The following is a 14,501-nucleotide window of genomic DNA, read 5'->3' as shown; positions in this document are numbered from 1 at the left end:
AAAAGAGTTTTATAATTTTTCTCTGGTATTTAATTTCTTTGTTGTTGTTTTTCTTCTCTTTTTCCCCAGAAACTTCGTCAGGAGCTCCTCTCCAGGCAGGGCAGCGTGGAAGCGACGCGCGACTCCGTCTCCAAGCTGCTGCAGAGCTCGGACGCCTCCGCGGCGCCGGGCCTCCACGGCAGCCTGGACGACCTGACCCGGCGCTACGCCGCGGCCCAGAGCAGCCAGGCGGAGCGGGAGGCCCAGCTCAAGGCGCTGCTGCCCCGGCTGGAGAGCTACGAGAGGCTGGGCGCCGACCTGCAGGCCTTCACCCAGAGCAGGCTGAAGGCCCTGAGTCCCGCCGGACAGCCGGACCGCAGCGTCCACGACTACAGGCAGACCGTCGAGGTCAGCGGAGTTCTCCTCCTCAGCAGAAGCTCTGTTCTTCGTCACCGTTCTGACTTTTTTCATCGTTGTGGTTCCAGGAGGTGAAATCTGAGCTGGAGCAGGAGGCGGGCCAGCTGAAATCCTTCTGCGGCCTCGGCGCCGAGCTCAGCCAGTCCAGAGCGCTCAGCGACACCCAGAACCTGCTGGAGAACGTCAAAGATGTGACCGACGAGTTCACCAAGCTGGAGGAAAATGTCAATGAAAGGTTAAAAATACACAAGGGGGCGCTAGATACACATCAGCCTCTCATCGGCTGAACACTAAAAACAAAATATTACCCAGAATTTTGGTCTGGCTTCTAGTGCAAATATCTCAAAAAGAAAAAGTACAAGTTCCACTGGCATATAGAAATGTCTCGTTAGAAGTAAAATAATCTGGAACTTTTTCATCAATATTAAGGAATTATTTACTGTAAACAAGCTCTTATCTAAAAGTTTTCACTAACTAGAAACCAGACAGAAATACTTTGTGAAATTTTGTGTTTTTAAGCGTAGACTGGGACTGAATCAAATTATTCATGATGAATAATGGTCAACTAATTAAGTAATGAATTAATCAATATTTATTCTTTAATTATTCAGATCCAAGTAAAGAACATTTGCTGAAAAACAACATATTCAGTAATTAAACCAGAATTTCACAAAATAAATATTCATTTTGCAGTAAAGTTAAAAATAAATGACCAAGTTTTAGTTTCACTCGGTTCAAAGAAATTCTATATTATTGCATTTTAGACATTAATAATTGTTTATAAAATGAATCATTTGTTTAGTTGCATCAGTCATAAAAACATGGCTGACCTCATTAAACAGGGGTCGGATGATTCTAAAAATCCTCCAGAACCGGCTGAAGATTGGGTCTGAAACTTAAAACGAAATCTGTTTTCTGACTTTCCGGTCTCCATGAAGCAGCGGTTGCCATGCCAACCATGCCTGACGTCGTCTCAGGGAGATGTTTATGAATACCAGCAGTCTTCTGCAGATGTATTGGATTAAATTTACGTTTTACGAGACCATCATGTGATTGAATCAGCAGCTGGTCGCCTGAACGGGACAGAATCGGGTCTGGTGAGGCGTGGATGCTGCGGTCCAGATGCTGCTTCACAGCTCCTCCGTTTGTGTTGGTGCAGACGGATTCTCAGCGCTAATAAAGACGCCACGAACACGGCTCATTGTCTGTCCCGTAAACGGCCCTGCTGGGGAACCCGCGGCCTCGGATCCCAGAGGAGAGAAAATAGCAGCGCGATAATGATAGGCTCTCAGGGCCGTTTGGGCCGCAGACGGTCGGAACCGCTCGGCCTCATACTTTCACACACATTACACGCAAAGAGGCAGAGGTCAGGGCTGTGCTAATGATGCCTCGCAGCCTTGAAAAAACACTTTATAGTTTGTTTTTCTTATACAGAAAGGGAAAAAAATGTTTTTGGAAACCCGTTTCAGACAGGAGCTTCTTAGAATAAACCAGACTTTACCAGAAACTCTGTAAAAAGAGTCAACAAAACAAACCCTGGAGTGGTGCTGAGGGAGAGATGGTGCTTAGTGAGCTCATCTGCTCACGTTTACTGGAAAACCAGCTCATTTAGAGCTGCAGCTAACAATTAATTTAGTTATTTTGACAATCAATTAAGTCTGATGGTTGACGATAATTGAATTTTATATTTTAATTAAAAAATAAGTATTTATTGCCTAAAATGCAATGATGCCTTTCCTCTAGTGAATGCTTAAATCATTTGTACCAAATGGTTAATCTGCAGTTGAAAATAAAACTCAGTTCTTTCTGCTTGACTTAACATAAAGAAACAGTAGAGGCTAATCTAATCATTATTATTTTTTTGATTTACTGATTAATAATCGTATGTAAAAAAAATGCTTAATAGGAGATTTTGTTTACAGAATTTGAACCAGGTGAAGCTAAATCTGCCATTTGAATTGTGGGTAGGACATATTTACAGAGAAAGAAGAACTTTTATTTGAAATGCTAATGTACACAGTTTCTGCTCTGACTGTGTTGCTCTCCCAGCTGATGGGATCAAACTAATGGCTTTCCCTTGTTTTGTCACACCAGCCCTGGTCAGTCTGCTGTAATCAAACTCCTTGGTTGGCTTAGAGTCCAGTTAGTTTGGTTTGGTGTGAATGGGTCATCAAACTTTGGTTCACCTACAAACTGGGTTTGGTGTCAGTGAACTCTGGTGCGGTTTGAATGCCTATGTGAACACCAAAACCTAGATACCGCTCCAAAAGCAGGAAGCTGCACAGCATTCTGGGTAAACACATTAGCCTGGCGCTAAGTGGAGAAATGTCTGACAAAAGAGAAATCCTCCTAAAATCTGATGCCACTCCATATTTGCTGACAATTCGTTAAGGAAGAAGTTGCGCTCGGTGTCTTTTGTAGAAGTTTTTGTGTGGTTTCCTTCAGTGGTTCTTGGTGCAGCGCCCCCGCAGGTGAGGAGGGGAACAGGTTGCTTAAAGGGTTTGGTTGGTTTGACAAAGAACAGCAGCAGCTTCCAGGATGTAATTTGTTTCCAGTAGAACCGAGCCTACCGGACTATCAGGTGTGAAAACCTCCTAAAACTCTTTGTCTCCTGCTTCCTGTCAGGTTTGCTGCCATCCAGGCCTGTGAGCAGCAGCTCCACCAGTTTCGCGGCCTCTCCGGCTCCCTGGTCCGCTGGCTGCAGACGGCCCAGGACCAGCTGCCCTCCAAGGAGGCCAACCTCAACACCGAGGGTCTGCAGAGGCGGGTCCAGCAGCTCCAGGTGTGCAGTAAAAAGCCGGGATGTTTCAGGAGCTTCAAGGAGTCACCGATGTTTGGATGAGTAATGACGAAAATCCTTTCTGCTTTCAGGACTTGCTGAATGACTGGGAGTCCCAAGGATCCAGAATCCAAGACCTGAACAAGACCGGTTCCGAGCTGGAGTCGCTCATCATCGACGTCACGACTCCTCAGACCAAAACTGGTAAAGATGGAAGGAGCTAGAAACAAAGCTGCTCTTCCTGGACTGAATATGTGTTTTTCTCTGATGGCGTTCCTCTGTGCTCCTCTCCAGGAGTTCCTCAGATCAACGGTTCTGCCGGTCCCAGCAGCATCAACGGCATCCACACTTGTAAAGGTGAGCCCTCAGGTCGGTCAGGTCCTCCCTGCAGCATGAGACCAGGGTCTGCAGCACAAACTATAATCCAGCTGTGTCTGAAAAAGTGGGCTCTTTTAGAGGATCGGCTTTATAATTTTCCAGGCATGGATAATCTGAAGAAAAAAAGACAATTTAGGAAACAACTTTTCCATAAAACTTTCATTACTTTAATCTAATACTGCTTAAAAATGGTTTAATTTAGGTTGAAACACTGGCTGCATCCTTAAACAGTTTTAAAAAGTCTTAAATTAATGTATCTACAATTAAGGACTTTAATCACAAATCTTAAGTTTTGTTAGGATTGTTTAATCCAGTGTATGCCATTTTGTCCTCACGTTTGAGTCACACTCAGACGGTATGTCATCATGTACCAGCACAAAATTTCACATGCATGAATGTCGTTGGCTGCTTGTCTGGAGGAAGGTTAGCCTTCGATGCCTCACATCGTTAAAGGTTCAGGAAATGATCTGAGTGAGAGAAACACACAGAAAAGACTCAAGAAATGTCACCATTTTTCTTCAGTGTAATCCTGCAGGATCCCCCAACCATCTCATATTTATAGGTTTTTGGTCTTAAATTTAATTCAAGGTGGCATTGAAATGGTCTTGAAAAGTCTTAAATTTGACTTGCTGAAACCTGCAGATACCCTGGAAACAACATGCTTAGCATTACAATTTCACTTTGACGTTTTAGCCACTGTTGCTTTTCAGTAGATCAAAAATTCAGATTAAACTGAAGCTGTGGTTCTTAAACTAGGTTAAAATCACTCCAAACCTCAAATTTTGTTAGTTTCCTTCAAACTCAGTAAAGATGCTGAAGTTCAGAGAAGCATCTGCGTTTACAGTAAGAGACTCCGACGTTTATTGCACCAGTTCAGGACTTGCAGATGTTGAAATCATGTAAGAACTTTTCCGATAGATTAAATCTGGTCTGACTGTTAAACGGTTTCTGTCGGATCACAGAAGCTTTTAATGTTGGAATAAAATCTGTTTTCTGAATAAAATCTCAGCCTCCCACTTGAAGCCATGTTGAAAGGCTGCAGCTGCTGAAGACGATAAACAGTTTGACATTTAAATTATGTCTTTAAATCCAGTCATACGTTCATTTTTATCACTGAAAAACTACATTTACAGAGAAAATCAAAACTCCATGTTTATAGCAGGAAGTTTGGGTTTAAATGTGGAAATGGACTTATGCTTAATACTTCAGCAGAACTGCAGGTTATTTATTTAGTAAAGATTGGTTCCTGCAAAAAGTTTTGGTTGATTTAGCAACAAAATTGTAGCCATCTAGTTTTTAAATATTTATCTACTGACTTTTTAGAATTTTAACAATTAAATATTTTTTTAATTCTCACCTCATTGTTCAGTTTCAATCCAAAACTCCTGCGAGCAATGAGGTTCTAAATGTTGTTGTTTTTATCAATACATTATAATACATAATTCAACATTTTCCAGTTTATAAAATTTATATGTAAAAGAAGCCCGCATTATCACTCCTCCACCACCGTGCTTGGCCACAGTGATCTGCTAGGACCAAACATCTCTGCTTTCGTCTTAAATCAATCAACAAAAGCAGCAGAAGACATTTTCCTTCCAGACATTCAACCTGCTAAGTGATGCCAACAGAGAACAGATGGGACTGTTTGTTTCGTTTACTCCTCCTCTCATCACTGAACTCTGATCTAAAGGTTTTTCACTTTCTCAAGCATTGTAGTCTCAAGAGCAAATATAACTTGAATAGAAGTTAATGCTTTAGCTTTAGCTTCTGCTAAATACTGTTTGTGTAGCACTTCAGTAGCGCTTTAGCGTTAGTGGAACTAATGTTTATGATTAATGCTTTTATGTGTTGCATGTTTCAACCTGTCCGTCTCTAGCATTAGTTTCTAATCCTCCTCCAGCTCATTGCATTTCCATATTTTCCCTCTCAGACCTGACGGAGCTGCAGGTGACCGTCTCAGACGTGAACGCTCGCTACGACGCTCTGGGCAGCGAGCTGAAGGAGCGTCTGGGCCGCCAGCAGGCCTCTCTGGAGCTGCGGCAGAAGGCCCAGCAGAACACGGAGGAGCTCAGGAGCTGGCTGAGCGACCGAGAGAAAAGCCTGACGCTGGGACAGACCACTTCCCCGTCCAAACCCGAGGTGGTGCGCGCTCAGGCCCAACAAAACAAGGTCAAACTTTTAGAAGCTTTTCCCTGTTTAGAAACAAACTTAAATGGCTCCATTTGGTGAAAGTTAATCTCGTAACTGTTGTCCTTCAGGCTTTGCTCTCAGAGCTGGCTGAGCATTCAGGGAAGGTGGAGGAGCTGAAAAGTACGTTGAGAAAACTAATCGCAGACAATCCCGACTCCCCCGAGGCCGACGGCTGGAGGCAGCAGCTGCAGGAGATCGGTACGTTCTGCTGTTTTATTGATCTCAGGTCACATTGTGATGTTCTGAGACATGTACTGATCAAATCTACAGAAGGTCAGTGCTTAAATCTGCATGTGATGAACCCAGCTTTGAAACTGGACCACGAAGAAGAAAACTTAGCTCAGTTTTTGGTGAGAGGAAGTGAGGCGGTTCCTGTCCAGGGAGTGAGTGGGACTTCTTCCTGTCAGAGCTGCGGTTTCACTCAGGCTGGATATTTTTATTGGGGCTTTCTATAACCTAACCAGAACAGAAATGTGAAATCCGAGAAGGCAGACTGCTTTATTTCATATAACACGTGTTCTTATTGTGCTTTCACACCAGCACTGCTTAGTCCAGTTTAATCAAACTTCAGTCTATTTTTCTAAAAAGTCAGGTTCATTTGGGGACTTGGGAATTCGTAATCGAACCAAGAAAGCGAACTCTGGTCTGCCTACAAACCTCGGTCTGTTCAGTTGAAGTGAACTCGGGCACGGTTTGAATGCATATGTGAACACCAAGCAGACTGGAGACCGCTCACTTTTGAGTCTGAGCATTGAGTTGTGGGGATTTAAAGTGACAGAGACCCTAAAACAGCACCACATGGGCAGAACTGAGCAGACTAACATCTCACTATCTAAGAATAATGAACATGTTTTGTACAGGACATAGACCTAGCCTAACCTGTTCAAGGAATGATGAAAGGTCACCTGTGTTATATTCTGATTTGTGTTTGTTTCCTCAGACTCCCGCTGGCAGACGGCCAATCAGACGGCAGCTCAGCGGCAGACGGAGCTGGAGACGTGCGCCGACCGACTGGGCAGCTTTGCCTCGGCGGCCAATCAGCTCGGCCCCTGGCTGAGAGAGAAGGAGCTGATGATGAGCGTGCTGGGGCCCCTGAGCATCGACCCCAACATGCTCAACACGCAGAAGCAGCAAGTCCAGGTATGAGGCGACCAACTGCAGACGGTCGCCATCTTGATTCTTCTCCAGGCATCACTGATGGAGTTCACCGTTTGTTCCAGTTTATGCTGCGGGAGTTTGACACGCGGCGGCCCCAGTTTGACCAGTTGACCCAGTCGGCGGAGGGAATCCTGTCTCAAACCGGGGACTCGGCTCAGGACCCCAAAGACCTGGAGGAGGTCCGGACTGAACTGGGCTCCATCTCCCAGCAGTGGGAGGATCTGACCGGCCGGCTGACTCAGCGGTCCAGTCACATCGATCAGGCTCAGGGAACCAGCGAAAAGTACCAGGTATGACTGGTTTCTGTGGACTGGAGCAGCGACTAAAAGTTTTAATTCAAAATATATATAAAGATAGCGGATAGTAGGTCAAATATGCTAGCTTAAATACTAGCCAGTTAAGCTAACCAGTTATGCTAGCTTGACTTTGACAACCTTAACATGTGCATGTGCTGCGTAATTCGGTTTGTTTAACTCTAAAATAAGACAATCAGCTCTCCTACAGGTCATCGATAGAGCAAGTGTTTAAATTCGCTAATCAACGACCGCTCATGTTCACAGCACTTCCATCTGGGGAGATTACATATTTTATGCATCAAAACATAATTTAAGACATTTTATAGAAAAATAGATGATAAATTATGGTGCTATGAACATTTTGCCCAACCTTCATTGAAAAAGAAAGGTTTGATATGTTTCATAGTAATGGCGCCTGCAGGAACGCGTTGCTAGCTATAGCGGCTAATGGGCAATGCCCAGTCCAGTGATCTATATCGATGGTTGTTCTTCTCTTCTGCAGGCCTTGCTTAAGGATCTGTCCTCCAGCATCGCGTCGCTCGGTGAGAGGCTGGACGCCCAGGCCTCGCTCAGCGCCCAGCCTGAGGCTCTGAAGCGCCGGCTGCAGGAAACCGGAGAGATCCGGTCGGAGCTGGAGCGGCGGCGTGGTGAGCTGTCAGAGGCCGAGAGGCTCTGCGGGGAGCTGAGCGCCATCGTGGCCGAGCCGTACCTAAAGGAGGAGCTGAGCAAGCGGCTGCAGAGTGTCAGCGCGCCGCTGAGGAGCCTAGAGGAGAGAGCAGGTCTGTATCAACCGTCGTTCATCTTAAAATACAGACTGGAACCTAAAACATAAACTAGCAGATCTAACCACAATAAATCTGACCTAAATCTGAAGTATTAACATAAAATATAGGAGAACCAACCTAAAATGCACTAGCAGTTAGCTGCCAAGCTAACCATGCTAGCACCAACATGCTAACAGAAGAACAGGTAAACTACGCCACCCTATGGTGCAGCTTGGTATTACACCTCTATTCAGTTTACTGACACCCCTCCCCCGTGTTAAATTCTGTTACATTACCAATAAAACAGTCACTGTTACGAGTTTTAGTTATAATTGTGAAAATGTAATAGTTTAAAGTCATAATTACGAGTTTTGAAGACAGAACTGTTTGACTTTTATTTTTTCTCTCATTGTGCGATGGACGTTACCAACGTGTTAAACACAAATAAGATGGACTCTTACATGAAGGAGGTTCCAAGTAGTTATTCTATCAAACTCGTCTCAGGGGAAGCACCGCCACCCTGTGGTGTAACTCGATATTACAACTCAATTTACTTTCACCCCGGCCCCTTTTAATTCTGTTAACTTGTCAATAAAACAAAATAATTTGTGCGGAAAAGAGAACAAATCCCCAACATTAAATGTATATAAATGTATCTGAACTGATTCGTCAGAGCTTACCACTTAAGCCCGCTCTCTGCTTTCCTTCCCCTCAGCGGACGGCCTGACCCAGCTCCAGGCCGCTCTGTCCTCCACGCAGCAGTTCCAGCAGATGTTTAAGGAGTTGCGCTCCTGGCTGGACAAGCAGTCGGACCCCAAACAATCCCCCTCCGACTCACTCCCCTGCCGCCCCGAGGCCATCCGCTCCCTGCTGGCGCAGACCGAGGAGCTGCAGCGTTCCGTCGCCGGCCAGCGGGGCTCCTACGAGCTGATCCAGGCAGAGGGCGTGTCGCTGCTCGCCACGCTGCCTGCGGACGAGCGCGCCGCTCTGCAGGCCCGCCTGGCCTCGCTGAGGCAGGACTGGGAGGCCGTGAACCAGCGGATCGCGGAGCGGGAGACCCGGCTGAAGAACTCGCTGGGCAAAGCGGAGACGTACCAGCAGCACCGCGCCGAGCTGACGCCGTGGCTGGCCGAGTGCGAGCAGAAAGACAGAGAGGTCCGGCCGTCGCTGGACCCGTCTGTCCTGGATGAGTCTCTGCAGAAAGCCCGGGCGCTGACACTGGACCTGGAGAGACGGCAGCCCCTGCTGGAGGCTTTTAATACTGCAGCCGACCAGCTGCTGGAGCAGTGCTGCATCGGAGAGGAGGAGGTACGATATTTATCTTTTACTTTTTAAATAAGACACAACTAAATAAATGAAGTATTAAAAGAAAGAAGTAAGCTTTTTGTTTATTTTACCTTTTAAATAAGAAAAATAATTTTTAAACAGGAAGTAGTATGGCATTTTATGTATTTATTCATAAAAAATAAAATAAAAAGCATAAAGAAAGGTCAGCTTTTAGAGCCGTATTGTCCAAACATTTTCCATGAAGTCAACGTCATAAATTACTTTTTTTTTTTTCTTTTTTTATTGAGAGTCTTTACACTCTAGCTATGGAATAATCCATTACTAGATTAGTTGATAATGTTTTTCAATGACGTATTAATCAGGATTAATCCGATTAATCGTTTCAGCCATAACCGTAAAAGTCCAGATTTCTGCAGCAGTTTATTAAAAGTCATTTTTCTGCTTGAAGCTGCGAGACGAGAAGGCGCAGCTGAACCGGCGGGTGGACAGACTGAGCGAGGACCTCCTGAACCGGACCTCCCAGCTGGAGGAGCTGGCCGGCCGCCTGAAGGAGTTCGAGGAAGGCAGACAGGCTGTGGAGAGGAGGCTGGAGGCCGCCAAGCATCAGATCGAAGTCCAGGAGGCTCTTGGACCTCAGGTACTGGAAAGAAACGATCATAACCATAAACCATCCTGCCGTTTTTCATTAAACATCATTAAAAAGACAAACATGTCTGTCAGTTTATTAAAAAATAACAAATTTCCATCCAGGCATGCAGCGCTAAAAGCCTGGAGAGACTGAGGAGTCAGCAGGAGAGTCTGCGCTCCCTGCAGCCTCAGGTGGTCTACCTCAAAGATCTGGCGCTGGGCCTGGTGCAGGACGCACCCCAGACACCAGGGGGCAGCACTGAGGAAACACAGAGGCTGCAGGAGCAGGCCAAGGACACCGAGAAGGACTACGATGAGGTCACTGATAAGGTGAGGAGAGAAGGCCCAGAACAACCAGCTTCTGTTGGCTTTGAATATATATTTGTTTTCAGCAAATGGCCTTTTATTGAGTCTGGATACTCAAGTTAGCTATTAATTAATTACTAAATTAGTTGACAAGTATTTCATAAATTAATTAATCATAGTTAATTCAACTAATCGATTCATCCCTATATAAATCTAAAGTTTTTTATGTTAAAATGGGCAGAGAACTCCAGTATGTCTTTGCCAGAAAAATCCTAACATATTTGACATATTTGTTGTAATTTCCAGTGCTGGGCTGCAGCTTTTTCTCAGGACTAATGTCCAATCCCATCTGACTCGCATGTTAAAGCAGAACTTATTCCATAATGTGGGAAGGAGCAGTGAAATCAGATGAAAGCAACCACAACTTCAGCAGTTTATTCACTCCAGAGCGAAGGAAGTTGTTTATACCCAGGAAATCCATGGCTGCTCCTCTTCCAGTAGTCATATATGGTCAGTGTTGGACATTCAGCACTTCATCATCGCTGGAAATGTAAACCAGAATGATGGGAATTCAAACCCACAGCAATGCATCTGGTTTCTGCAACCCAATCACTTAGGATTCAACGTCTTCCCTTTTATTTGTAATGCTGAATAATGAACAGGCTCCAAAAACATAATTGGCTTCTATAAGTTTTAAAAAGTTAAAAAGTGTTTCCATAAACTTCAGTTCAATTGTGTTGAAGATGGTGAGAAAAACTCAGCCGTAATTTAAACTTAAATTTAAGCAGGTCACTTTATTCTTTATTCAAAAATAAAGTTTTCTGTGGAGATTCTATTTATTTTTAAGGTGAATTTCAATTTGGTGTTTTAAGGTTAGGAAAGTTCTTGATTTCTGTAAAATGTTTAATATTCACACTGCACAGTTTTGTAATAAACTCCAATCTAACATTTGATTAAAAGCTGAAATTTGGAAAATTTGGAAATGTATTTACAGTAGAAACCAGATATTTTTATATGCACATTTTTTCCCAACATTTTGATGTGAAATCAGACCAAACTTTTCTTGTTTTAGGTTAATTAGAATCATCAACATGATTTTTATTTGCTTAATCCCAGAAAACTTCTTTTATTTTCTTTGTATGTTATGTTTTGTTTAAGCATTTAATTTGATCAAAAAGGATATTTACCGTACCATGACTTATTTGGATTGTTTCAATGTAATTAATATTTTTTATTACCAATTAAAACTTATTGTTTCATATTTTATACATTAACATTTTTAAATTATTGTATAGGGTGTGTGAGAGACATTTCAAAACAAAGTTTTTAGATTTAATTTACATTGTCTCTGCTGTAGAATATAAAATACCATCATAATACATTAATAATTACAGTAATTTTTTTTTATCTCATCTGTAGTTTGAAAACTTACCTTGAAAATTTCTAGTTTGTTTGTGGGAAACGTGTGTGAACCTGTTTTCTTCTGTGGTTTTAACCGGACTGAACCTCGCCCTCCTCCATCAGATCGAGCTCTGCTGCTCCTCCCTGGAGTCGCGCCTGCAGGGCGTCGGCGAAGTCCAGTCCCACGTCCGCGACGTCTTCTCCCGCCTCGCCGACCTGGACGACGAACTGGACTCCCTGAGTCCCGTCGGCCGTGACGCCGACTCGCTGGCGTCGCAGGCGGACGCCGTGAAGAGCTTCCTGTCCCGCCTGTCCGACCTGAGGACGGAGCTGGAGGGACACGCCGCCGACTGCACCTCCATGTTGAAGAGGGAAGGCTCCTCGCCGGACCTGCTGGCGCTGCGCAGGGAGACGGAGGCGCTGAGCCGCCAGGCTGGCAAGGTGGGGAAAACATTCTTTAATTGTAGGGCTGCCACTGAGTGAATAGTTTAAATACTATAACACTTGAAGAGTTTTACATGAAATGTATTTACAAACAAATATATTGTAGTTTTAAATGCTAATTGTGTGTTTATTTTGTACAGTTGTGACTTGGTGACCACGCTGAATGTTTTTTTTTCAGCAAATCAAATTTTTTGAATCTATAGTCCAGTTAACAATTAATCAGTTACTAAAATAGTTGATGATTATTTTAATTATCACAGTTAATCCCTCAATAATTCCTTAATATAATTCCTTACAATAACAGAGCAGAGATTACTTTAAAAACAGAACATTCAATCACATTTTTTGAGTTTGTTTCTTTTCTGTATTAAAGTTACAAACATTTTGGATCTTAATGAATATTTTCTTTGGTCGTTAAATTGGTCGTCACACTGTTTCGTTGCTCTCCAGCTGAGCGAGCGCGGCCAGGCCAGGCTGGTTCAGATCGAGGACGCCGCAGAGAGAGTACAGGACTTCTACCGGCTGGTGGCGGAGCTGCAAGGCATGCTGGGAAAAGCCGAAGACGGGCTGAACTCGCAGGGAGTGGTCGGCACGGAGGTGGAGATGATCAAACAGCAGCTGCAGGAGTTCAAGGTAGGACTGGCTGGGTTTGAGTTGCTGCTGAAGCTGGTCGTTTTGCTTAGAGATTCAGAATTTCTCTGAAACGATCGAGAGATTTAAAAAACTGAACTTTAAGTTTTAAGTCAACAATTGATGGAAAAAGTTCTAGTTAAATTTGTCTTATTTTAAGTGTACTAAGATATCTGCGCCAGAAACTTGATCAAAAAAAGTTAGTAAGATTTTGTGTGTTTGCAGTGTGAATAAGTTTAATTCAGTGCAGGGAAACTTTCCTGTAGCAGTCTGTCTTACAGTGATGCTGAAGAAGCCTCTGACAGAAGACACTGTTGAATCGTTCTTTGCTCAGAACAGAACCAGTCTCTTTTATCACCTTGTTTATACGTTTTTAACAGTTGATTATTTTTCTATTTCATGTCAGAATCATCAAAAATAACATAAAATTGGTCAAAACCAAAAGTCTTCAAGAGGATTTGTTGAAAAGTGTTTTATCAGTGGATTCATTTTAAATGCAACTTTTGGTTCCAAAGAAGAAGAGAAACAAACTGTCACTATACAGGAGTTTTATTCTTCAGATTAGCACTTGGCGTGAAATTAATTTAGCTAAGAACAGAAGAACAGAGTAAACTTTCGTGCAACACGAGCTTCGCCTCACAGAGCTGCGTTTGTGTGGTGAATGGCGTCATTGAGTTTTTGCAGAGCTCTTTCCTCCAGAGATCCTCATTTAAAGGGATTGTGTCTGTTTGTTTGAACCGCGCTGCGCTGCAGACGGCTGAATCACGCTGCCTTTCCTCCCTTTGATGCAGCATCACTAGTGATGTTTGTCAGGAAATCTTCCAGCACATATTTCATGATTTTCCTGTTTCTAATGTAAATCTATGAAACGAGTTTTGCTGCGAAACTTTCAAAGTTTGGTCCAAGCTGTAATCGTTTTAATAAGGCAGAATTTTAGTAGTTTTGCTTTGATGGAGGCTGTTTCGTAATCCTCTCTTTTCATCTAAATGTCACAATCTGCATTTGCAAACATAATATTTAAAAGAGCTCAAAAAAGTAAAATTTCTCACAAGAAAAGTTACTTTAATGTTTGTAAAACGTTGATTTTGAGTGTCCTGCTCCGTTTTCACTCATCTACTGCTTTGATCTTGTAATTATGAAACAGACCAAACACTGAATTTGATACCAGTCTGTCTGTTTGCTTCCTTTTCTTGTGGTTGCGACGTTCTCAGTTGGTAAATTCTGCGGCGGCAGCTGTGCAGCTTTTGTTGTGGTCGCTGCTTTTATCTCAGGCAGTCGACCATTCCTCTTAGTGATAGGGACACAGACGTCTCTACGAAGCGTTGCTGCGTTTTAAGCCCATTAAACTATATTATTTATTTGTTTTATCAGTAGATCAAGAATGGTTCCCCACATGTAATACCATTTGTCCAGAAAATCTATGAAACATTCACAGAGCCTTCATATTTACTGCAAAAAATAACTGCTCTGTAATCAGAGATTGCACATGGAGAGAGGCTGTGTTACCAAAAAAGTGATAACAAAGAGGTTTCTGTTGTCTGAAGCGCTCCACACCAAGTCAGCGCCACAACTCGGCATTTTGGAAAACATTTTGAGTTTGGTCACTTATTCATCAATCTCAGTTTTATTTTAACCACTTTTATAATGCTTCACTAAACAAATATCAATAATTGTAGTAATTTAAAATAGAAGTAAAGCAAAATATTCAATAACCTTATGATCAGACAAGCACTAAAAATAAAAAATGAAAAAGAAATTAGGTTTTATAGTGTGAAATTTAGAGAAATTTCTAATTTTTTGTCTTTGATTCTTAATATTTATATTAGGTTTATACATATGTGTTCA

The 14,501-nt window shown here is 43.1% G+C and overlaps 1 protein-coding gene across 11 annotated transcripts in view; it reads left to right on the top strand.

The window, feature by feature from the left end:
• The window catches only part of macf1a (microtubule actin crosslinking factor 1a), a 209,887-nt gene that overhangs the window by 130,226 nt on the left and 65,160 nt on the right, over window positions 1-14,501 (top strand). For all 11 annotated transcript variants that reach the window (XM_088010500.1, XM_088010494.1, XM_088010493.1 and 8 more), the window contains 15 exons: window positions 70-387; window positions 465-631; window positions 3,022-3,178; window positions 3,268-3,379; window positions 3,470-3,532; window positions 5,484-5,722; window positions 5,812-5,941; window positions 6,684-6,883; window positions 6,964-7,191; window positions 7,700-7,976; window positions 8,677-9,269; window positions 9,697-9,885; window positions 9,999-10,205; window positions 11,706-12,023; window positions 12,477-12,659. In XM_088010500.1, the coding sequence (XP_087866626.1) occupies window positions 70-387; window positions 465-631; window positions 3,022-3,178; window positions 3,268-3,379; window positions 3,470-3,532; window positions 5,484-5,722; window positions 5,812-5,941; window positions 6,684-6,883; window positions 6,964-7,191; window positions 7,700-7,976; window positions 8,677-9,269; window positions 9,697-9,885; window positions 9,999-10,205; window positions 11,706-12,023; window positions 12,477-12,659 (3,381 nt within the window). The remainder of the gene's footprint in view (window positions 1-69; window positions 388-464; window positions 632-3,021; window positions 3,179-3,267; window positions 3,380-3,469; window positions 3,533-5,483; window positions 5,723-5,811; window positions 5,942-6,683; window positions 6,884-6,963; window positions 7,192-7,699; window positions 7,977-8,676; window positions 9,270-9,696; window positions 9,886-9,998; window positions 10,206-11,705; window positions 12,024-12,476; window positions 12,660-14,501) is intronic.

The sequence above is a fragment of the Poecilia mexicana genome, unplaced genomic scaffold (genome assembly GCF_051168715.1).
Source record: "Poecilia mexicana isolate PSO_F unplaced genomic scaffold, ASM5116871v1 scaffold_11, whole genome shotgun sequence".
Classification (NCBI taxonomy): domain Eukaryota; kingdom Metazoa; phylum Chordata; class Actinopteri; order Cyprinodontiformes; family Poeciliidae; genus Poecilia; species Poecilia mexicana.
This window is presented reverse-complemented; position numbering and strand designations above follow the sequence as displayed.